Here is a 23,826-nt window from a genome sequence, read left to right on the forward strand (position 1 = left end):
ATTTTTCTTGGGAGTGTTCTCAAGGGAAATTTCACAGGCTCCACATGATCCGTTGTGGGCCTCGGTATCGGGAACCGGACACGATTTAGGGAAGGTTGCTACAATATAAAAGATTATTAGGTCCTGACGTCTCTCCTATCATCTCCTCACTCATGTCTCCTTTTTCAACTAATCAAGTTCGCTATCGAACGGGATCACACAACAACATGATGTCTTACGTTCTTCTTGGCCTTGCGCTCTGCTTGCACTCTGCTTGCGCACCACCTTGGCTGAAATTCGCTGTGCCAGTCTCTGATGAGTTGGACACCCACTACATCAAGACGGGACTAACATAGGAGACAGGGTGGTGTAGGCTCAAAGGATTGCCTCACTACCTCACCTGCGTATGAAGCTTGTATAGGCTTCTGTGATCAGTGGGTATGTACACGTCGTAAAGTCTAACACAAAGTGTTGATAACTAAAAGAAATTAGTGCGGAGTTGCCTCTTCAGTAAATGCTTGCATTTAGTAAATGAAAACCGATTCCAGCAAAGTCTTGAGCTGATAGCTACTAGCAAAAATACAGCTTTGGACTTTGATTGCTTCTGTACTTGACCTTTGTCATGGGGCTAAGGGCGGAAGCCGCTGCCATGCACGTCGGCGTTGCAGTGTAGCTGATGTACAGCCTCAATCTAATCAGCGACTGACACAGCCTGGGCAAGCCCCGTAGCAATCCTGATAATAGCTTTGCAGAAGCTACGGACCCCCTCGCACGCTACAGCCAACAAACAGAAAATGGAGGGTCTCTGGTTGACCTAGCCGATAACCTTCTTTCTGGCCCTCCTGTAGCCACAACCCTATCCCTTGCTCCGACTGTGGCTTCTGCTTCCGCATTTCCATCATTATCTTTCTGGCTGGGATACGGCTTGGACATATCAAAATGGCAAACGCTACTGCCGTCAAGGCTCATGTGGAATTCTGTCATCATCCGCCAAAGTCTTGGAGATGGACATTGTGGATGATTTAGAGCAGTCCGTGCCCTCAGTATCTGCACTCGCGGCATCCTGTAATCCCCGAGTGGCAACAACAAGCAGCTTCCTCGACATACCTCTCCAGGTAGGCAGATTCTGATGCAGACCGGACTCGTTTTGAGTTTCTGGCGGATTCTCTTCCATCAGAGTCCGATAGTTGCGGTTATACCAGAGTGATGGTTGCGGTAACGACTGTAACTAATTACATGCAAGACCACACTGGGAACGGTTAGTTAGCACTCATCTTTCTACTACTTTTGAACCTGTCGGGACAACACGATTAAAACAAGAGGAAGCACGTGACGTTCATGATATGCCAGTAGTAAAAGCTAAGCAACCTACTCTGGAGAATGATAGACAAAAGGCAAGTCATCAAATAGATGATAAGTAGAAGTTATTCAGAGCGTTGAAATTATTGAATCGTGATTAGTTTTCATGGGACAGAATCATCACTATGGCGGGCACGTTGCAAAGTAGCCCAAAAGACGCCAAAAGCTTCTTGCCTGATGCTAGGATCGGATTACTTCTATCGCGCTCGATGTCAAGGGAATCTCATCGAAAACTGAGCTCTAGCGCAACTTGTTCTGTTATTGGGTATACTTGGTTTGGCCGCTGTGGTCCGGATGTTTTGTTGGAATGCTTACGTTACTCGTTCGTCTGCTGTGGCCACGCTGGCCAATGTCTGCTATAGCAAAGGGGTATACAAACTGGTGTAGGGGTTCTTGGACTACTTCCCTCCAAAATGCCAGCTTTCTGTGGCCACCAGACCCAGTAGGCCCGGCAATTTGCTTCATCTGGCTACAATTCATCAATGTTCCACGGTCAAATATAACACTACAGTATTATTGATTGTTGCCGTTAACAACACGCATTTTCCGTTGGATGTTGCCTTTTTACGCTTGGAATTCTGTCACTTAAGACAATATTTCCAACATGCCTAAGTTATAGTTAGCATATATTACAGTGGATAGCGACGATGATTCTCTTCACAGATTGCAATCGCAGCCAATAACTGCCTGACGAGGTCCGAGAGGACCCCTGTCGCCGGACATAGATGGGAAAGCCGTTGCGACAGCTGGTAACAGAAGTGAGAGAAAAAGCTTCATGATGGAAGTTGGATTCGACGATGTAAGTTAAAAGGAGCTAGACTGTTGTACGGCAAGATCTGATAACGTTGTGTATCTACTGCGAGGTTCAGTTTGGAAGGTCAGTCTATATGTACTTGAACACGTTATTGTTCAAAAGACATTGCTTACACGTAGGCTAGTCATTGATCTATCCTCCCCTTGAATGAAACTTGTTTATCCCTGATAGTCTGCTTCCCTATCATGCGCACAGCTCTATGGATAACAGAACCTCAATGGGTAATAAGGGTTCGACAGCAGTTCTTCGCGGGCTTGGTGTCTCGTAGCGACCCTCACGAAGCGGCACCGCACCGAGTCAATTTCATGACCAGCATACTTTCTATCCAGGGACTATCCCCCTTTTTTCTTCTTTTTCCCCTTGTTATTTTCCCCTGTTCTGTCTATCCAACCCATCTGTTGCAAAGAGCCCCAAAGTGTCTTGAACTAATAACTCAACCGCCCTGCTTACCACGTAGCCCAACATCCCGCACATCCCAAAGTTCCTATATTAATACTAATAAAACTCATTTCTAACCACTACAACATTTACTATCTTACTTTAAGTAACGTTTTCTTTTAAGTATATTAATTTATCATATAACAAAGTAAGCAAATTCATGTAACAAACGATATCCCGTCTATCAGAGAATGAATTTATTGACCTATATGCAAACTATTGTATTTGATCCCTGCTATGAGGCAATCTCCGTCGGTAAAATTAACCGAACGGACAACGCCGACGGGTTCAACGACAGTTGCTGCACAGCGGCAGCCTTCATCTCATGTTAGCAATGGTTTCAAATAGCTTGCTATGCTCTGGAGACCCTTGTTAAATCTGTATTGATCTCCCCTTGCATCAACTTTCCGGTCTTGTAGGACTCCGCGTATACCGTGTAGGTTTTTAGTAATAGCCATTTGGTGAACGATGCGGTGAAGTTCTTTGACAGAAATCGACGTTAGTGTGTGTCAGCTTTATATCTCGCTAGCTCAATCCAAGAGACTGAAAAGATGAGACCGTTATCGAATAGGACATCACCAATGTTTAGCTTCAGCCTTAATAGCTCCGCCAAGGCCGCCTAGCAAAAGTCTAGAGGCAGACAGAGAATGTTTTACAGTCTGGTATTAACCGTTCCTGTGAGAACAGCTGTGGTACTGGGCAGACAAATAAGTCAAGTAGCACGACAAAGCGTTTATATACGCCCTGGTACTAATGGGGCACGACTACCTTACTCACGCACCCCCGAAATAAGTGTTCTAAGCTTTTTGTGTGTGAGGGTTACATTCTAGTTTGACAAGGAAAAGATGCACTCAAAGTAAGACTTCTCTTGGCCCCAGATCAACTGTCTTTGGTAGCATATCATAATAGATGACAAAATTTCACACTCAGATTACGGACAAAGTTATCACGAAATTACTACAGAAGAGAGTGCTAATCAAGACCATTCACAAAACATTCTCTGCTGAATGGACTATACGGTGGTCTTTGCCTTTATTGGCTGCTTCGCTTACTAAGAGAGGTAAGTAGTATGTTGTCGTTGCGTTCCTTCTTAAAAAAGATATGATCGACCTAACGCATTTTTTAACGCATCAAGGAGTCTAGTCTGGATCACAACGAGAGTAGGCTCGCATACCTAACGTTGTAGTTGTTAAACTTATGTCTTTCGCAGAGGCCTAGCGTTTAGCAGTGACCAAGCTGTTCGAGCATGCTACCAACAGCTATCTTGTCATAAACATTGACGTTGGGTGTCTAAAGCAAAAGAAAGCGCGATATATCTAGGACAGCCTGATACATAAGTACTGTACGCTCCCAAGGCAAGACCAACGATATCGTCCCTGATATATTACTAACATCTCTACAACAACATTACAGAAATACAACGCTCCTTGTGGCTCGTTACGACCCGGCCAAGCGGTTAGGGGTATCATAACAGCCTGGCAACCCGGACCCTAGGAACGAGTGCTGGTGACGGGCGGTTCCAACCTCCACCAATGGACCTGACAGCCCGAGGCCACAAGCTCCTCTGACGCTGATGACCTGGTAGAATGAGCAGAACCCGCTGGCCTTGTCCACCTGTCGCCGATAAGTGAAGCCACGCATAAGTGCTAGATTCCCACGCAGCGCGGGCCCCGTTCTGACGGACGGATACGCGCAGGGGTTGTGATGGTCCATCAGGCTGCGGTGTTTCAATACAATTAGATCAGGCTGCGGCTTTCCAGTATAAGAACCCTGTCGCCCCCACCAACAAGATTTGTGGCCTTTTCACAGCATTTCTAGCAGCCTGTCCTTCACCTATGCTGGCGCGCCCTCCTTTCCAACATTGGATCAGTGGATAATACTGTTGTCGGTTATAGCAACGTGGACTCTGTCAATTGCACAGACGTTGCAGGTCCACATGGGAGTAATCATGTTATCTGGGCCCCTGCTTACTAACCAGGCATACGCTTGCAGCGCAATCGTTGCTTGTGCTCTGCTTTCATTCGAACTCGCGTATTTGACGCGCGTGGTAGACCCGAAGGAGGGCGAGCAGAAAACATCCGAGAGGACGACAGTAACACCAAAGCAAAATGAACTACTCGGGAACACATCATTCTTATCGGTGTTGCCGGTCCCGTCAGTCTTTGTCTCCCATGAGTAAATCGTCGATGCTGCCAGAACGACATGTTTCAGCGGGCAGTTAGTTGGATGGGCTGGTCTTGGAACGACTGAAGGGGTTTGGCAACTTAATTACCTGCTCATTAAGCTGATGACCTATGTTTGTTGTCGTATGTGAGATTCTCTGGTACCACCATGAGCTTGCGGCGGCACGGAGCATGTTTTGTGGGTGGCTATCATGATGCTGGCGGACTGGGAAGATAAGGAGAACGAGCCTTGTCCCGTTGTCGTCTATGATGTGAGGTGGCTTGGTTTTACAAAATTAAGCAGCTCGCTTGAATCTCACAGCATTTCAATTAAAGCCAGCAACATACAAGATTCGTGCGCTCTCCATACATCGAGCCATTCTTGTTCTAGAGGTTCCAGCATTGGATTATGAACTTGAAATATGTTCAGTCACAAATGGTGGAAAGCCACCCGAAAGTTGTCCAAGATTATATGCTAGTAGTCTAGCAGCATACCGCCCGCAATAATGTAAGGGGAATTTTTCGAGTTCCCTTTGCTTATTAGGCAGGATATAACCACTGCGCTGTTGAAAGTTAAGCCCTAGTTCCTCGCCGCCTGACGCGGAAGAGCACTTTCTGTGGTTTTACAAACCACCTATTAATAGTCTTCAATTCCCCGCTGACGCACTCGAACTCATATCGTCTGACTAGCTCTGGGATCAACTTCACCATCTCCAGGCTTGATATATGCTTTCCTATGCAGGTCCTCGCGCCCGCTCCGAAAGGCAGGTAGTACTGCTCCATGGCTGCTAACGTCTCCGATGAGGTGTGTTGGGGATCCCACCGTTCTGGTATGAAGTCTGCAGCGTTCGTGCCAAAGACATCGGCGTTTCGGTGCGCTACCCAGGGATTGATACCGATGATTGACTGTCAAAAGTTGTCAGTACAATTTCATGCGGCTGTGCTATGTTGACCAAGGCTCAAAGACATTACCCCAGGTGGAAAATGGGTTCCATCAACATCCAGACCGGACCCTAAGACTTCGCGCCACATGGGCAGGCCAACGGCTGGATGGAGCCGCAGGGCTTCTTTGATGACCATCTGGAGGTACGGAAGTTGCTGGGCCTGGTCAGATGTGATGTGTTCGTTGAGACTTGAGCAGAAGCCCAGGGAATCGAGCTCTTCGTACATGCGCTTTGCGACACCACTTGTGGTGAAAAGATGATATAGCGCACTGGTTAGAGAAATGCTTGTGGTGTCACTTCCAGCCGCGACGTTTGCCGTCAGAGTAAGCGTTCCAAGACGAAATCTTTCGTATTCTTCCGGGGCTTCCTTCTGCAGGCGTTGAAGTTTCGCGAGGAAGGTCTCGCCGTCATTTTTTTCCTTCATGTCAACTTCAGCATTCTCAGATTGGAGTTTTCGAGCATAACTTTCGATACCACGAACAGGGTTGCCATAAATGATAAAAAGTATGGGCAGCAAGACAGCGCTGACGCCTGAAAGTGTTGAGAAGGCATTGGAATCTTCTAGAGCTCGCATTATGCCGTCGATATCATTTCCGCCAGATTCCATGAAACCTACTCGTCTGCCGAACTATTGTCGAAGTCAGAAAATTGATGCAATCGGCCATGCAAGCTAACACCAGACTCACCGTAATCTCACCGATCACATCGAATGCATAGCACTGCATCCACAGCTGCAGGTCGAACGTCTCCCCGCTTGCGGCGAACTCATCGAAACGCTTCAGAAGAAGCGCAACACAGCTGTCCACGTAGGGCTCGTAGGACTTGATTGTCGACATAGAGTACATGCTGGCGACTTTGCGGCGCATGAGGCCATGCACGGCGTGATCGCGCGCGCTGAAGAGATTGTGATTCGGGATTCGAGGATCTCCCCAGGCATCGTACCATCTGCTTTTTGGCAAGGGAGATGAGATGCCGTAGATTACGCGAACAATGGCCGGGTCATCAATGCTGTACATGCGCGGCGAGATGCGGACGATTTTTCTGGCTTTGGGGGTCATCAGCCACGGTCGGGAACCGAGTAGAACCAAAGAAAAGTCACCTACAGCCATTCCTGTGTGCTTCGATGTTGTATGTCTCATATTTGCCCTGCCAGATTTTCCAGATGTACCATGCGTCAGTCCATCTGGCGAGTGCGGGCCCGTACGCTCCAGGGAGTGAAAGACATGAACGAATGTGGTTGAGCAGCCAGCTGATGGCGAGGAGCGTGAGAGAACCAAAGAGCACAAGCAGAGACATAATCATTGTTGCTTGAAGATGGTTTTGTCGGAAATTCGCAGTGTAAACGAAGCTTACAACGTATGGTTATTGAGGAATGAAGGCGTGGGGAAACCCTGGTGATATTGCAGAATGCGGTGGGGTCCCGAAACTCTCATGGAAAGTGACGGTGGGGTAGTTGAACTCTCTTTTAGAGGAATGCGGAGTAGAAACCTGGGGTTGAAGGCGTATTGCGAGAGTTTTGTGAATCAACTGAGAATAGCACAAGACGTGACTGTAGCCAAACGTGTCGATCAGCAGCTATTGCGATGTTTTGGAGGCTCACTTGTGATATAATGACCATGTAGGATATGGCGTCCTAGCTGCCATCTTAAATTGATAGATATCGATAATTACTACTTGCTATCCTACTTCTGAGCATTCATATTTTCCCGGCGAGCTTTCTCCATGTGAGGATGGCCATAGAATACCTTGCCTTCGGGACCGTCCAGAGCTGCCGCCTTTTCAATTTCCTCGTAGACGCCACCGTTCACTGGCGCTTTCTCAGCCGAAAGGAGCTCGAAGGTCTTCTTAGCGCGGTCTGCCTTCGATGTAGATGTCACGACAATGCCGCCAAGCCGGTAGTATGCCCAGCTGAGCAGCAGATCAGCTGTTGACAGCTTCGTCAGCTTCGACTGCTCTTCCAACTTCTGCAGCAGTGCCGAGCTGTCTTTAGTAGGCAAGCGGCCGCTTATGGCTGTCAAAAACCCGTAGTCTGCGCGGCTGTCAGCTTGGGAGATTTATTCCCCGATGGCTTGGCTGGACGGTGTTCATACTCATTGGGACAATATTGTGCTTGACTTCGAACTCATGGAGTTCCCGGACCTTGGGATCAGAAAGTAAGAACGGGTTGAATTCGCATTCGTTGAGCTGCGGAGGGTGCTTAAGGTCGCTGGCGTTAAAGATGTCATGGTAATCGGGCAAGGTCCTACAAAATCGCGCTCGTGAGCCTCGATCTGGTTGCACCAACCATATTATTGTACTATCGGCAACATACCAGTTCGACACGCCAATAATGCGAGCAACTCCCTGATCCTTGAGGTCTTCCAGCACACGCCATGTTTCGCGATTTGTCATGTTCCCAGCGTAACCACGGGGCGGGAAGTGCAGCTGCAGGATGTCAATATAGCCTTCTAATATCCCAAACCGCTCGATCTCTTCCTTTACGGTCTGGATTATGTGATCGCGGCCTCGACATCCTAGAGATGCGTAGGTGTTGATCTTAAGGGATAGGAAGACCTCGGAGCGTTTGAGATTGCTGCGGCGGAGGACTTTCGCAAGGCTGTCGTTATTGGTGTAGAGATCGCCAGTATTGAAGTGACGGAAGCCAGCGTCGATCGCTTGTTGAACTTCGACGCTGCTGTCTGTAGGAAGTGGGTGAGAATGGCCGGGTGCCCATGACATTAGTGACCCAAGACCGAAGGATAGGCGGGGTACGGCTATTCCTGAAATGTTGATTGTTGCCATAGCTGTTGTGTTTCTCAAGACGTCAGATGCGCTGGATGTTGGCGGCATTGGACATACACCACGTTCGACACACAAGCTCCCGTCCGATGGGTGCTTTTACAGTGGGACGAAGAATATACGCCTTGCAAGGTTCCTTCATACGGACGCCTCCGCATTGCGGGGTATTCCGGTGTGGTCGTGGTGTTGTGCCGTCCCTCCAGAGCAACATTGCATGGCCACAATATGGGCCTCTGGGCACAAGTGATATATCGGACGGACTTCGAAACTTTCGGGACGGGAAGAACCCCTTTTCTCTTCATTCAAATTTTCGCGGTTGGTTGTTGTGTATATAAGTCTTCCAATCACTTTAATCAAACAAGCCACCCACCATGGCCTCGTCCAAATTTCTTCCCCACGAGGAGGGGAATCATCGCAAAATCCGAGTCGCCATCATTGGCGCGGGCATCTCTGGACTTGCCGTCGCCAACGGCTTGCTGAAGGACCCGGCCGAGAGATTCGATGTCCAGGTCTTCGAACGCGACACGATTGCATTCGACTCAGAGCGTGGCGGGTATCAGCTCCGCATCAGTGCCAACGGCCTAAACGCTCTGAAGACAGTGTCCGACCTTGAACTTTGGTCTTCGATCCGCGAGGTTTGGGACGGTGATCAAGCGGCAGCGCCTACGATTGTTGATCCCGACACTTTCGCGGTTCGCCTACGCCTGGGCGATCTCAAGTTGTATCCCAAGAGTCAGGCCATACCCAGACACGGACTGCGTGGTGCTCTCCTGCAGCCGTTGCTTGTTCAAGGGCGGGTTCACTTCAAACATACCTTCACGCGCTTTGAGCTCATGCCGGGTGATCGACGCGGCGTGCAGCTGCATTTCGACGGCCAGGCTTCACAGGATGCCGATATTCTTATCGCATCAGACGGTAGCGGCAGCCAGGTCAACCGGCAGGTTGGCCTCGAGAACAAGATCAAGCTACAGACCCAGACCTTGATCCAGTCTCGCGGCATCATTTCACGATCTGTACGTGATGAACTACCCGAGTCGCTCGTCAAATCTGGCTCGGTGATGTTCTTGGGCGGCACGGACGCTACTGGATTTGCATCCGTTTATGACCCCAAGAAGGACCTAGGTACCGGCGGCACAGAGTCATACACGTTGTTCTGGTCGATTCTTGTACCCAGAGCTCTGGGTGACGATTTGATAGCGAAGGCCGGTTCGGATCCTCAGAAGATTGTTCCTCACCTCATAGACTATGTACGAAACGACCTGGGCTACGGCAAACCTTTGGAACTCATCATGCAATCGGCGACAGACTTTATCCGGACAGGCCTTGTGACCAGCTCCGTCAAGCCCAAGACGGATTGGCGAAACGGTATCGACAAGAATTCGCGAGTGATCCTTCTCGGTGACGCCGTGCATCCCATGACGCCGGGTCGAGGCATGGGGGCAAACCAGGCACTGACTGATGCCGGCAATCTTGTCGATCTTTTTCACCAAGCAATATTCGAGCAGGTCGTGCCGTCTGATGGTGAGCTTGCCGCTTTAGTACGCACATTCGACGCAGAGATGTACACGCGCGCATTCAAGATGGTGAAGGCCAGTGAGACCGTAACTACGCTGAACTTGACGACGGTATCGGGCAAGATGATGATAAGTTTCATCGGAATGGCTATGGCCGCGATGGGATGGTTGGTTTCAGCCTTGGAGACTGTTGGCTTGAAAGCCGAAGTAAAGGTAGACTATGTATCACATGAGAAGTAGTGCACGTAGAAGATCTGTATCTAGCGATTGACCCGATGTGCTGACAATTGTGAAGGATGTTGGGGATGTAGCGAATCGATGTATGTGCAGTATTTGCTTTACCGTCTAGAAACGGGAACTCGCCTTTGTGATGGATACTCTAGGAGCGAGCACCCATTGCGTGTGTTGTTGAGCATTCTCCGCAGCAAACGGGGAACCCCACCGCTTCGTCACCGGGAGGAATGACACGGTGTTTTAGGCATGCCCTTATCGTGTCGTATTGTGTATTAAGAAAAGTTCTCTCTTGCTGAGTGTGCTGCGGAACACAAGACACGTCAGGCCTGCGCTACCCAATGTAACCTCCGCTTTCTTGGTGCTTTTGATATATCGTTAGCACACTCTCGCTACATACTTCAGCCATCCAGTGAGATTTGCGACCATGGCCAGTGAAGGAAATAATAGAGTCATTCCTGTATTTACTATAGGGGGCGGCCCAGTTGGCCTGACATGTCCCATACTCCTATCTTTGCGAGGCATCTCAAATATGCTTTTCGAGCGCCACCAGTCAACTTCAACCCATCCAAAAGCGTGCGGCATCAGCCAGCGTACCACTGAGATTCTTCGTGTCATGGACGTTAGCGTGTCGCAGAGTAAAGCCGAGAACCTCGCAGCAGGTACGGCATTATTCGACAAAGGGCACCCCGAATACGCGGAGAAGCAGCGACTTATCCAATTGGCATTACAAGCGTTGGATACCGAGTTCAAGACACCAAAGTACGAAGCAGGCTGGTTCTATCCAAGCGCAGATATCGACTCTGAAGGTGGAGCGACGCATGGAGGGCAATAGCTGGCAGATGGCACGCTGGTACATCATAAGTACCACATTTCGAAGATTCCAGGGCATCATCTTCCCTACGCGTGGGTGGCCGCGACGACAGGACAGCGGCGTTGCGTGATCTCTTAGACCTGGAAGTACTGACACAATGTGTGGAGAACACACTGGGGGAGAGCATCAATGACGACAGGGTACAAGTGGTGGTCGTTGAACAAGATGGATGGCAAGACACGACCGGGCAAAGGAAGAAGTACCGCGGTGTAGACTGGTCTGGCGGTGTGCTTGTGAGGCCCAACGGGATTGTCGCTTGACGATGATCATTGGCACAGGTCAGAGACGAAGGCTGGACACGGCTTGTCGACAGGATTCTGATAGTCGCCTAGGTAGTTGTAGAGACGGCGTTGGACGGAACAGTGCCTGGAGGGGTCGGAGTGTTGGACAAGTTCGTCTGGCAGTGCGGGGTTGCGGGGGTCCCCGGGCTTAGTCTTCGGAGGGTCTCCGGCTCCAACCTGGCTATATACAGGTGGATGGTTCAAGTTCAATCCAGACGAAGCCATGTCTATCTGAACTAATTATAACTTGCTCCCTTCTCCACTTCACGATGCTGACGGACAAAAACTTCAGCATGGATGCAACAATCGAGTGGTTCGGTAAGTTGCTACTACGTTCATTGTCTCTCGACTGCCCAGCTGAGGTTCGTGAGGCTCATTAATTACCCAGGTGCTACCACATTTCGTGTGAAAGCCAACGGTCTCGTCATCTTCTTGGACACATGGCTGGATCGCCCAGATGTTCTGCCCAAAGTGTTGGCTATCGACGATGTGGCTGAAGCGGATTACATTTTTATCTCCCACGCACATTTTGACCAGTGAGTGTCATACTACCTTAGCATCACAATCACGTCGATCCATACACAAGTCCCGCTCACTTGGTGTCTTTCAGTCTTCCCGGAGCCGATAAGATCGCAATCAAAACCGGGGCGCACGTTGTCGCCAATGGCGAAGCTATCAACGTCCTGCGGTCAGCTGGAGTGCCCGAGGACCAGTTGATCCCAGTATCTGGTGGCGAGCGCATCCCTCTTTTTCCTCTCGAGTGTCGTCAAGCTGCGGCTCGTGGTGAAGTTGATGTCGCCCCTGGGCCACCAGGCGCTCCTGCGGCTCCAGATGCGAGATTGGCAGCGGCTTCCGTCCATGTCTGGCCTTCATTGCACTGTCTGATGCCTGGTAGCTCGCATGCTGATGTGCCTGCGATCATGGACACAGGCAAGGAGTACATTGGGGGAGCAAGCCAGTACGCTTGCACACTGGATATCACATTCGGTATGAAACATGGCCTCCTCAAGATCGGCGACCACATGCCTCACGACGCTATGGACTCGGGCATGCGCTCTTTCGTCGACTACATCAACGGTCCGGCGAGGGAATGTATGTCCCACTTTGACGGAGGGCAGCTGATGTACAACTTCCTGCTCGGAGAGCGCAAGACACTGCTATGGAACGGGCATCTGGGTGGGTACGATGGAATATTGGAGACAGTGCAGCCACGGCCAGACGTGCTCATTCAGGCAATTGCTGGGCGGGCGAACTTGAACGGGCGACCGTTTGATGGATCGGCGGCGCAGTTCGCGGTGCAAGTGTCGAAACTTCTGGGAGAGCCGAAGAAGGTGATCTGGTGTTTGCACGATGAGGCGCCAATCAAGCCGTGGAAGGTGGATGTAAGCCCAGCTACGCAAGCCATCGAGGAGGAGACTGGTTCCAAGGTGACTGAACTCCAACTGGGTACATCGGATATACTATTTTGAATATTGCAAAATGATTATAATACAAACAAGACTGATCACGACCAATTTGTGCCATAATGCCCACCATAACGTCTCAGTTGTAGCGACTTCTAGACACGCGTGAGGCAATTTGATCTATGGAAGTAAACGTGGTTACACTTGATTGAGTGGGCGAAGTGAATCTCGTCTAGTCAACATTCGCGAGTTGTGGTGACGGTCGGTAGAGTGTGCAAGACGGGAGTTACTCCTCGGCATCCCTCCACCCCCGCCGCGATTCTCCTCCTTCCCCACCCCCACTCCGACTCCGCCACAGCAGCCACCCCGCCGCCGCCGCCGCCCCGAGATTGCACAACCCCAAACATTCCCCATCTTGCTCCGCAGACATACCTCAATTTCACACTTCACTACATCGTTTCAAAATGCGATTGCGTGCCTCCGCGGTTGCCAACCGAGGCAGCACTGCCGATAACGATGGCGCTGCCGATAACGATGGCGCTGCCGACGGCGTCGGTAACGGCGATGACTCCCCATGCTCCTCCTCCTCCGCATCACTGCCGTGTCCCGAATGCGGGCAGACCTTCCGTCGGCGCGAGCATCTCAATCGACATCTGGACCGCCACTCCGGCCGTCGTTCTCACACATGCAGTATCTGCAAGAGAGCATTCCCTCGGAGGTGTGCATTCTCCGTGCCTTGCACAATACATCTTGCGTGACGTCTGTGACTAACTCAAAGCGGGGGAAAGGGACACGTTGAAACGGCATGTCCGCACACATGACACTGCATTGCTCGTTGAATGGACGCAAAACAATGATGATCATTTCTCACGAGATCAACGTCGTGCATGCGAAGCCTGCGCCAGAGCTAAGCAACGCTGCGATGGCCGCAAGCCGACACCTTGTACCAACTGTACAAAGAAAGGTCGTCGCTGCTTATACCAATCAAATTCTGGCGACGACGAGACTCTCCTCGTTGCACAGCCTGCAGCCGATGGCGACGTATCCGCTCCCCTTTCTCCGCCTCGTCAGCACCTGCAGCCTTTGAACTCGCAGTATTGTGTCTCGGACCAACCTTCGCTCGAGCCAGACCTCCCATGGGACGCCCTCTTAACCCCTGCCCAATTCCTGATCCCGTTCTCGCCAGTGCCTTCTCTTGGAGCTGGGACATCGACAGACTTCTGCTTCGGAGACACCACTCTGGCTGCCGCCGGTGAATCTGCGGATGGCCAACCGAGAGTAGGTGTGGAGGCCGTTGAGGTCTTTATTGGACCAGACAATCTGACAGCGGAAGAAGAAGACATCCTGATCGCTGAGCACATTCCTCATGTACCTCCTGTGACAGCAGAAACGCGAGCATACATGATCCAAGCCATCAAAGCCCGACTGCCACAGCATGAAGCCCAAGGTCTCGACACTAACTTCCCATCTTTGCGACACCTTGAAACATACATGCAATTGTATTTTGAGCATTTTCATCCGCGGATGCCTTTGTTACACGTTCCAACATTTCAGGCCTCGCCCGAGACGTGGCAACTGGTGCTCAGCGTGGTGTGTCTCGGCAGTCGGTACTCCTCAGCGCACCACAAGCAAGATCACATTATTCTACTACAGCGACTTGCCCAGTACATGCTGAGAGGAGATGTAAGGCCCACTCTTGAACCATTCCTCATGATATCGTGCTGATGCGACATTCAATACATTGCAGATTCGAGAGCTACCGGGCACTGACGCCTTGACCTGTGTACAGTCCCTATTGTTGTTTCACCAAAGCCTGTGGCTCTCGGGCGAGTGGAACATTATCGTCGAGACGCAGTTCCACCGGAATATCCTCGTCACCCTTTGTCGCCAATTGCTGTCTCGAGAGGGCACTTTGATGCACACGCATACATCCGCCGAAGACGTGAACCACGCATGGTTCCAGTGGATACAAGCCGAAGCCAAACGCCGGATCATTCACTTCACTTGGAGTAAGTCATCTTCACTGAGCCGACCCTTGGCTACGAACTTACACAAAAAGTGTCCGAGTGTCTCCAGGCGACATTCTTCATGTTTCCTCCTCTGCTCTCAATTGCTGAGCTGCAAACTCCGGTACCCACAGCTGATCCGTACTGGTCATCAAGTTTCGAGCAGTGGCACCTTTTCCCGCCACCACCGCAGCCTTCGTCAACTCTTTGCGCTCTACTTGCACGCGTCGGTCTCGGCGATGTAGTGCCGGCGAGTCTGGAGCAACCGGCTAGATCTACAATACTGCTCTCGGCCTTCGTGCAGCAAGCCGCTGAGAGCGATTTGCTGCGAGCTATGGGACTTGACTCTGTTGGCAGTACTGCTAGTCAACCGGGTCTAGCTCTAGGCATGGTGACAATGCTCTCTCAGAAAGCCTTCGATGCTTTGTCGCAAGTAGGATGCTCTCAGGCTTTGCGCGAAACGGGCGCCGGCACCAACTCGACTGACTTCGCCTTGCTTTCTCGAGTTCTTGCCATTTGCTCATTTACACCATTGCGTCTACTCTACCCCTACAGCAAATGGCAGACGACAGACGTAGGTCACAGCAACGCCCGGTCCGAACTGCTAGACATTATACCGCATAATGTCGGCAGAGCAAGACACTGCTTGTACTACGCAGCGCAGGTTCTTCAATACTTCCGCACTACTAGAGTCGCGACATTACTCGACATCCTAAGCGTTTTAATCTGTGTGCTCTACATGGTGCTGTACGTGGATGTTGTTGAGCAACAAGATCCCGATTCCACCGGAAGTGGGGCCAGCGTCAGAACGTCTAGCACGGAGATCATCCGACTCGACCAAGTCGTTGATGTAGATCAAAGGAACGGCTGGTTGGAGGTCAGAAATCACAAAATACCTCACATTACTGGGGTCGGTCTCCTACACAGTAGCCGCAGCGTGCCTCGTTTATATAAAGAAGCATCACGAATTATGGCAATTGGGTCCTCGGTCTCAAGGATGGCCAAGGAGATGTCGATTATTCTTGAGTCGCAAGCTAAAGGGTATGCTCCAGGCCTTCGAGATCACCGACAGAATATACAGAGCGCTGTGTGAAGCTTGGTTGAGGTACATTGGCAACTTTGTACTGGTCAACAGCTGTTGCTCTTCATAAATCGTAAGACTTCGTCCCTCCAAGGGCTCCTACCAGTGCAGGTTAAGAGTTCAGCACACCCCTGCTCAGCCCAGTGTCTGACCTGGATATGGCGTGTCTCCGATTGCGGGGTTGGGGAGCCCGATCTTAGAGCATTGCAAAACGAAACTAGGGAATTGCGGAGTGATTAGTAGGTAGTATACTTCATAATACGTGGAAAGTTGCAACTGACCCTCACCTATCTCGAGGTTTTTCATTATTATTGCAAGTTGAAACCCGAAAAACTTGCCACAATGCCACAAACTGCACAGCCCTTCAGTGTACCCGCCTTGCTTACCGAGCTTCAACATGAGTCAAAGAATAACTGGGTTACCCATGGCCCTTCTGAGAGGCAAATCTTTGCCAGAGGATGGGCCAAAGAGGAGGGTCGTATGGCTTTCGCAGTCGACACAGTCTAGGAGAAAGATATCCGCATTCCGCTCTGGGATGGCGTCGAGCTCTTGGCTGACGTTTTTCGTCCACTGACATCCGACGACGAGCCTGTCTCAGCCATCATGCCCTGGAGCCCATATGGCAAGACCGGAACCAGTGTGCAGAAGCTCGACATGTTCCCGTGGAGAGTCGGCGTGCCTCGCTCTGCGACGAGTGATCTGGAAAAGGGGGATGCTCCTGACCCTGCTGAGTGGGTCGCCCGCGGTTACGCTGTTGTCAACATCGACGCGCGAGGGTCGTTCAAATCCGGCGGCGATCTTCACGCGTACGGGACCCAAGAAGGCCGTGACGGATACGACTGTATCGAGTGGATCGTGCAGAAACCTTGGTGCAATAGGAGGGCCGCCATGGCCGAAAACTCATGGCTTGCGACAACGCAATGGTTCATCGCTGCTGAACAGCCTCATCTGACCTGCGTGGCACCTTGGAAAGGGCTTGGGGTCATGTGTGCGTACACCATAGTGCTTTAATGCTGAATGAACTTCCGCAGGATGTCTACGCACTTGTCAATCAATCTCCCCTGTCAACTGTTTCTACTTCAGATCTTACTTTAATGCGTTCCAAGCACTGGGATACTAAATAGTGTGTGTTCCACCTTACAAGATCAGCTAGTAAGCCAGCAAGTACGTTGGTAGTATTCTTGGATTAGACACCAACTCTATGTATCACTGAGTATAACACATTTGTATTGGATATCTAAATGTGTTCAACACCTTCCTCTTCTTTACCTAACCTCATTATACCATCGGGCCATGCTGCACGCCTACAATCCTACTTACTCTTTTAACCCTAACTCACAGAGAGCCTATAGAGACTATAGCAGTCCAAGTCAACAAGTTCCCAAGTCAATACCGTTTGGTTTCTACATGATGCTTTCTTTCTCTTATATAATGGCAAACTTTTGAAGGAAGATGATATTTTACTAATTAGTGTCATTGTAGACTAGAGTACGTAGAAAGAAGTCAGTGGCTAGATAAAAAACAGGGGCCTCCCATCGCACGCTCGCTGCAGGCCCATATACTTCGCGGTTTCAATGGATATAGCACTCATCTCAAAGGCATAAGAGCCTCTAAGCGTCATGAGTAGCCACAAGAGCATGTCTCCTGGCACGGCGACGCCTCTTCTTGCATCCCGCGCTTCCACCCGGAGCAACGAGGGCCTTGGTCGGAGCAGGCGTCGTGTCCATACCAAGAGTCACGGAGCGCAGCGTGGACGCTTTGGGTCCAGCGCTAGACGTAATCGTGTCGTTGTCCCACGGGCGTGCACCGGATGTGACAGCAGCAGCTGTGGGAACCCCAGGAATAGCCGTCGTCTGTGAGCAAGGAACGGTTGTTGTGATGACAATGATCTCGGTCGTGGGGCTGCCGATTCTACCGGGGCAGTCGGGGACGTCGGCGGCGCATGAGGTGATGGTGTAGATGTTGGTTGCGGTGATGGTGGAGGTGGTGTAGCTGGGCGCCGCGGTGACAGCACTGTCGCCGCCAGTGCCAGCAGAGTAGGTGGGGCTCGGGGAATCACCACCGTTACCGGCAGAGGAGATGGGGTTCGGGATGGCGGTCTGGGTGAGGCTGACGGTCTGAATGTCACCCGGGAGTGTCACGGTGGAGGGGCGTCCGATGACGGGAGTAGAGGTGCTCTCAATGACGCCGCCAGAGATACTGGGAACAACGCCGCCAGGGAGAGTGGTAATGCCGCCAGCAGGGCGAGTCAAGGTGGCAGTACCGTTAGGGAAGAAAGCGGTAGCGTTGGGGTGAAGAACGGTAGCGTTAGATGGGAGAACGGTGGCGCTGGGTGGGATAATGGTAGCGCTAGGTGGGAGAGCAGTAGCGTTCGAGGCCTGGCTAGAAGTAGAAGTGAAAACGATGGATGCCGTCTTGGTGCCAGACGCAACCACGGCGCTAGACGCAGCCTTGGTAGTGGTGGTGGCAGCGCCGGCGGCAGTCGAAGAAGAGGTGGAGACCTCGGCGGCAGAAGCAGAAGTGGAAACGGAAACAACGGCGCTGCTGGCCGAAGACGTGGCGACGACTGTGTTGGTGGTTGCGGGCAGGGCCGAGGAAGAGGAAGCCTTGGTGGCGGCGGCAGCAAGGGCTGATGATACGGAATAGTAGGCGGGCTTGGGCTCGAAGTTGCTGTTCCAGAGGCACGCGCCGCCCTGGCCGGGGAAAGTGCCCGGCACCCAGCTGTACTTGTCGGTCCAGTCCCAGATGGTCCAGCCGACGCAGCCCTCGACGTTGAGACAGGCCTTGATGACGGCCGCGTACGCGTCACCCTGCGACTTGAGGCCAGCGGCCGTGTACGGCAGGCTGGTGAACTTAACGTCGAACTCGGTGTAAGCCACCTCCACGCCCAGGGCGGTGTACTGGTTGGCAGCGGTCTCGAGGTCCTCCTGACTCGGCATACTGCCGACGATGAAGTGGCCCTGCATACCAACACCGTGGATCGGCGCGCCGGACTCTTGAATAAACCTGACCAGCTCCAGTGTCTTCTGCTGCTTCGCATTGACATTCTCAATGTTGTAGTCATTGTAGTAGAGCTTGGCCGCTGGGTCGGCAGCGTGAGCCGTGTTGAAGGCCAGCGTCATATAGTCCAGGCCAAGCACGTTATAGAAGGCGGTGTCTTGACGGTAGTTGCCATCGTCATCGATGGCCTCGTTGGCCACGTCCCACGCGTAGCATTCGCCTTTGTAGTGACCTACGACGTTGTTGATGTGCGTTGTGATGACGGACGTCATCTGGGCCTTGGTCCACTTCCCGTTCGTCACCCACGAAGGTGTTTGGGCGCGGTAGAGCAGCGTGTGACAGCGCAAGATCTGGCCGTTCTTCTTGGCGAAGTCGGGCACTACGTCGGCGTAGCTGTATGTGAAAATGCCCTGGGTCGCTTCGACGTAGTCCCATTTCTGTCCATTGCCGGGTGTCATCTGACCAAAAAGGTTGGCGTCCTTCGTAATGGACGTATAGGCCGAGTCTGAGAGCTCGCCATTGTCTGTGGCCGTACCAAAGTACTTCTTACCTGCCTTTACAGCAAGCTCGTGGAGGCCGGCGGCCGAGCTGTGGTCGGCGAGGACTAGCAGCCCGGCCAATATCGCGGCTGAGAAGCGCATGATGGCGTGATGTGACTAAGCTTAAAAACGAGAGGAACAGTTGATTCGGTCGAGATGGCAGCGAAAACAACAAAATGAAAGAGTGAAAGTGAGCTTTTGAGGCCGATGACACCTCTAACCAGACTAATAGCAGGCCAAACCACGAAACGAATGTAAATGTGGAGCGAATGAATGCAGACAAGACGGGAGTAGCGAGTGATCTCAACACCGTGAAGAGAGAAGAACCTGCGTGATGGCGGCCGCAGCGCTTATTAATGACAGCATCGACAACCCATCGCACAGATCTTCTCAATTCTTGCCTAACTAACACGAGCACTGCCTTCGCCCCAATGTCGTATACAGCTGCCAGTGAGGCGCATCTAAGGGGTAAAAGCCCACATATTGTTGCATCAACTTGACCTTCAGTGGTTTTTTAATTTGTTTTTGCTACCTGATTTATGCATTCAACCTTGTACATGAACATCCAGGGGTGAAAAAAAGGCCTATATATGTGCTCATATTAAGACCGTGCCGGGGGCCCCAAATCCCACCGGATTGAGTGCGAGTGAATCGCAACGCTGAATGAGGTCCGGTTAGCCCCCACTTCTCTCTAATGTTGACAGGGACAAGGAATCTCTGATTGGAGAGAATTGTTTGGTGTCCATCTTCCGCTGGCCGTTTCCCCGTGTGCTATGGCAATGTACGCGCTTCAGTCCGCTCGTCCGTCGATGGGATATCGACGCGATATTCACCCGAACGGACGCTACCGCTACTCCGCTTCTGGCAGGTCCCACACTGAAAAATATGTTAGATCTTTTCCTTTCAGAACGTTTACAAAGTATGCACAAACCAGCCATATTTAAGCGACGATTGTACCGCATTTTTTTCCTCTGCCAATCAGGTGTTTGCTAATAACTACAAGTTCGTTGAGCCTTGATAGAGTAAGAAAGTTTCAGTGTTCCATGTCAGTTGATAGTAGTCAGATGGAAGCTTGCCTGCTAGGACTTTTACAGAGCGATACTCATACTTCCACAGAATGAAGCCTAGTACTCCTGAATGAATGTCTAGCTGATAATGTCATATGCTGGGGGCCGCGCACGAGTATGATCCCTTTTGGCTTGGTAAGTATACATGAACGTGGTAGCGTGTCTTGATTTGGCAGTTGAGAAACAAACGGAACACAGGAAACAGAAAGGTGGGTCCCGGACCGTACCATCCCCCACTTATACTGGATTCAGGTTCAGGAAAGGGGACGTTACCCCTGTAGGTCATATTGAAGGGTTTGACGAATCTGGACATGCCGAAGTGGCAGCAGATAACAGAACACCTATATGGGTCACCGTTGGTAAACCTTGCAGCATTTAGGCGGGACGAGCAGGCGCGGTGGGACACACGAAGTGTCCGACGACCCTGCGCTTATAACAACCACACTTTCTGAAAATGACTTCGTTATATTGTTTGCCAGCCTGGCTATATAGATGAACTGAATACATACCGTATCAGTCGAGAGACCTTAGCGTTCCTACCTCTAACCCTGCCCGAGATACACCAGAGAGTACAGTGCCGAATCTTCCATGCGGGACTCGAAGTCAAAGAACTTGTGTGCAAGGTTCTGCACTGGGCCATAACACCACCTGGCTCTTGCGAATATGCGCCAGGCTTTGAAATCCCGAAGCAGTTAACTATATGAAGCTCTATTGTATCATGCCATAGCACACTACGACGTCGTTACGAACCGTTGTCAACTCGTATATATGTCGATACGGGTCTCCACATGTGTTTACGGCTTTAGATGTTGCCTGCTTTCCGATCTTCCTTGATGAGATCGGCTGCCCTCTCCGCAACCGCATACACAGTGCTTTGAATGTTACCGAGAGGCTCAATAGGGAAGATACTCGCATCAACGACACGAAGCTTCTTCACCCCGTATACACGAAGCCGCTCATCGACGACACCGCCCTGCTCGCGCGGGAGCATTGCGCAACTGCCCGATACGTGGAACACGGAAATTTGCCTCTGGCGCACGATCTCCTTGGCGCTCTCAAGATAGTCACCCTTCAAGTCTGGTAGACGTTTGCCACCAGGCTTGAGCAGTGGGCTGAAAGGCTCGGTTCCCACAATTCTCTCGACGAATTGCACATTGCGAGCCAGAAGCTCCAAGTCAAGAGGGTTGGAGTTGTATTTTGGATTCCAAGCCGGAAGGACTCTGACATCGGGGCTTGTAATATGAACTGTGCCGCGGGAAAATGGGTGGTTGAGTATCGTCATGACGGTGATGTAGTTCTCCGGCCGCGAGGGGAGAATGTACTCGGCCATGTTGGCCGGATGGTCGTTGATGGTAATTTGTGACGGAAACAGGAGATATTGGCTGCTTGGTTCGTCGGACAACTCGATAAGAGACCGAATGGCCCTTCCGGATGCAGTGTTTGAGTGCGCCACGTTAGCGTCAAGGAGGGATTTCTTCGCTTCTTTCGACAATAGACCGTTGATGTCGGCAAGTGGTGTGTATGCAGAACTAATCGTGCTCTGTCCCAAGGGTCCCTCACGCGTAGCCTGATATTGACCGACAACAGCGTTGAGTATGTTCCCGTCTCGGAGAACGTCGCCTGATGGTACTCCTTCGTTGACTTCGAAGCTCTGACAAACTACCGGGTGGTCTTGAACATTCTCTCCTACATTGGGGTTGTCGATCACAATATGGATATCGTGAGATTCAAGCAATTCTCTCCCTCCAATACCAGAGAGTTCCAGCAGCTGTGGTGTGTGAAGAGCGCCAGCTGAAAGCACAACCTCAATATTGGCTGAAATGGTTTTCTCCTGGCCATCTTTGGTGACAATTTGGATACCGGTCGCCGAAACATCGCCTTCAACGTTGTCGAAAATTATTTTCTTCACTAGGGTTTCAGTCAAGACCACAAGATTGGATCTCTTGGCGATCTCCGGATTGTAGTATGCACTTGCTGCGAAGCTTCGAGTTTTGGTCTCCGGATCGATGCTGCAAGGGTTTTGAAAAGCACCAAAAGACTTGCCGCTGCGAGGATCACCGGTCACACCGAGGCCAAGCTTGTCGAAGGTATGCATCCAAGCCGCATTCATGGGACTGTAACCTTCTCCATAAGACACCTGAAGCAGTCCATTTCCGCTCAACTTCTCATCATGATAGGTCAAGCCAACCATGTCCTTGGCAGACTGAGGCGGCGGGTGATCAGTGCCGAGCTTGCGGAAGTACGGGGCGAGAACTTGGAAGCTCCAGCCATCGTTTCCGAGAGCACCCCAAGCATCCAAGATGCCCTTTGATGGGTAAAGCATTAACATGAAGTTCAAAGCGGAGCTGCCGCCAAGCATCTTGCCTCGTGCTTGATTGATTCTTCGGTTGTTCAGACCCGGCTGTTGACTTTCAGCACACTTCTGCTTGATTAGTTGTAGAGGTTATTTCAGCTACCTGAGGGACTGAAGTAAAATTCCAGTCATACTCTTCTTTGCCATACACACCGGCCACCAGACCGGGGGTGAGGACCAGAGGATCAGCGCTCTTATCCGCACCAGCCTCCACAACGAGGACGCGTACGTCGTCATCCTCACTGAGACGAGAAGCCACAACCAGGCCGGCTGTACCGCCACCGATAATTATGTAGTCAAAAGAGGCTTCGTGTCCTTGCGAAGAAGCCATCGTGATTTTTGTGGTATGAGAGTCAGATTGTTCAAGAGTTGTGAAAGTTGTCATACAAAGCTTCCAGCGAGCGGGGGATCAAATACTTTGCTTCAAATTTCTGGCATAAGCCTTAGTCCCAATTCGTTCTCAAACATCCAGTTGTGCCTATTCTGCATGTGCAGAGTGATGTTCGCTGAGGAGCTCCATGGAGAACATGCATGAAGCTAGCCGCATATGGTGATATTGGCCCACAAGCCCCTGAACATAATCCACCATGTTGAATGTAGATCCTCGATGCGCAACAGGAGTGGCAATCTGGCCGAGATAGCAGTCATTGAAAAGAACATTACGTCTAGTTTTCAGCCGTCATGATGTCTTTGGCCCTCGAAGTCTATGTTTCCACAGATGTTTCTGGTCAAAGAATGACACGGGCATTCATACTCTTTCACACCTTCGAGCCTCCAGGCCAAGGGTATCAGTACACTTTTGACAAGAGATCATATGGAGCTTCCAGAGCCCGCTGTTATGTTTCCTTGTGTTCTGAGTCGAGCGGACGGTAGGCTGTAGAGATGTTCATTTTCCTCGATTCGCATTTCGTCAGGCGCGTACGCCGGAAGATGATCCTCTGACACATCGAGCAACCCTGTCAGTTTGCATTGCGATGCCTTTTATGTATTCACGTTGGTTCAG

The 23,826-nt window shown here is 51.1% G+C and overlaps 8 protein-coding genes across 8 annotated transcripts; 4 read left to right on the plus strand and 4 right to left on the minus strand.

Moving 5' to 3' along the window:
- Positions 1 to 5,682: 5,682 nt before the first annotated feature.
- ColSpa_12132 (pisatin demethylase) lies at positions 5,683 to 6,805 on the minus strand (the record flags this gene model as incomplete). Its single annotated transcript, XM_049278344.1, has 2 exons — positions 5,683 to 6,324; positions 6,383 to 6,805. The coding sequence occupies 2 exons, from the start codon at positions 6,803 to 6,805 to the stop codon at positions 5,683 to 5,685; spliced, it is 1,065 nt and encodes a 354-aa protein (XP_049134301.1).
- A 573-nt stretch (positions 6,806 to 7,378) lies between these two features.
- On the minus strand, positions 7,379 to 8,477 carry ColSpa_12133 (NAD/NADP-dependent indole-3-acetaldehyde reductase; the record flags this gene model as incomplete). Its single annotated transcript, XM_049278345.1, has 2 exons — positions 7,379 to 7,725; positions 7,787 to 8,477. 2 exons carry the CDS (start codon positions 8,475 to 8,477, stop codon positions 7,379 to 7,381), a joined length of 1,038 nt encoding a protein of 345 aa, XP_049134302.1.
- Positions 8,478 to 8,845: 368 nt separating this feature from the next.
- ColSpa_12134 (FAD-dependent monooxygenase cctM) lies at positions 8,846 to 10,228 on the plus strand (the record flags this gene model as incomplete). The annotated part of the gene is made up of 1 exon (XM_049278346.1): positions 8,846 to 10,228. The coding sequence occupies one exon, from the start codon at positions 8,846 to 8,848 to the stop codon at positions 10,226 to 10,228; it is 1,383 nt and encodes a 460-aa protein (XP_049134303.1).
- Positions 10,229 to 10,751: 523 nt separating this feature from the next.
- Positions 10,752 to 11,054, plus strand: ColSpa_12135 (uncharacterized protein; the record flags this gene model as incomplete). Its single annotated transcript, XM_049278347.1, has 1 exon — positions 10,752 to 11,054. One exon carries the CDS (start codon positions 10,752 to 10,754, stop codon positions 11,052 to 11,054), a length of 303 nt encoding a protein of 100 aa, XP_049134304.1.
- A 589-nt stretch (positions 11,055 to 11,643) lies between these two features.
- ColSpa_12136 (UPF0183 protein) lies at positions 11,644 to 12,843 on the plus strand (the record flags this gene model as incomplete). Its single annotated transcript, XM_049278348.1, has 3 exons — positions 11,644 to 11,692; positions 11,763 to 11,910; positions 11,985 to 12,843. 3 exons carry the CDS (start codon positions 11,644 to 11,646, stop codon positions 12,841 to 12,843), a joined length of 1,056 nt encoding a protein of 351 aa, XP_049134305.1.
- Positions 12,844 to 16,467: 3,624 nt separating this feature from the next.
- Positions 16,468 to 16,875, plus strand: ColSpa_12137 (putative serine hydroxymethyltransferase, mitochondrial; the record flags this gene model as incomplete). The annotated part of the gene is made up of 1 exon (XM_049278349.1): positions 16,468 to 16,875. One exon carries the CDS (start codon positions 16,468 to 16,470, stop codon positions 16,873 to 16,875), a length of 408 nt encoding a protein of 135 aa, XP_049134306.1.
- A 599-nt stretch (positions 16,876 to 17,474) lies between these two features.
- On the minus strand, positions 17,475 to 19,505 carry ColSpa_12138 (endo-1,4-beta-xylanase 1; the record flags this gene model as incomplete). Its single annotated transcript, XM_049278350.1, has 1 exon — positions 17,475 to 19,505. The coding sequence occupies one exon, from the start codon at positions 19,503 to 19,505 to the stop codon at positions 17,475 to 17,477; it is 2,031 nt and encodes a 676-aa protein (XP_049134307.1).
- Positions 19,506 to 21,272: 1,767 nt separating this feature from the next.
- ColSpa_12139 (dehydrogenase citC) lies at positions 21,273 to 23,154 on the minus strand (the record flags this gene model as incomplete). The annotated part of the gene is made up of 2 exons (XM_049278351.1): positions 21,273 to 22,871; positions 22,927 to 23,154. The coding sequence occupies 2 exons, from the start codon at positions 23,152 to 23,154 to the stop codon at positions 21,273 to 21,275; spliced, it is 1,827 nt and encodes a 608-aa protein (XP_049134308.1).
- Between the last annotated feature and the right edge of the window lie 672 nt (positions 23,155 to 23,826).

Source organism: Colletotrichum spaethianum, assembly GCF_022836535.1.
Source record: "Colletotrichum spaethianum MAFF 239500 DNA, contig57, whole genome shotgun sequence".
Classification (NCBI taxonomy): domain Eukaryota; kingdom Fungi; phylum Ascomycota; class Sordariomycetes; order Glomerellales; family Glomerellaceae; genus Colletotrichum; species Colletotrichum spaethianum.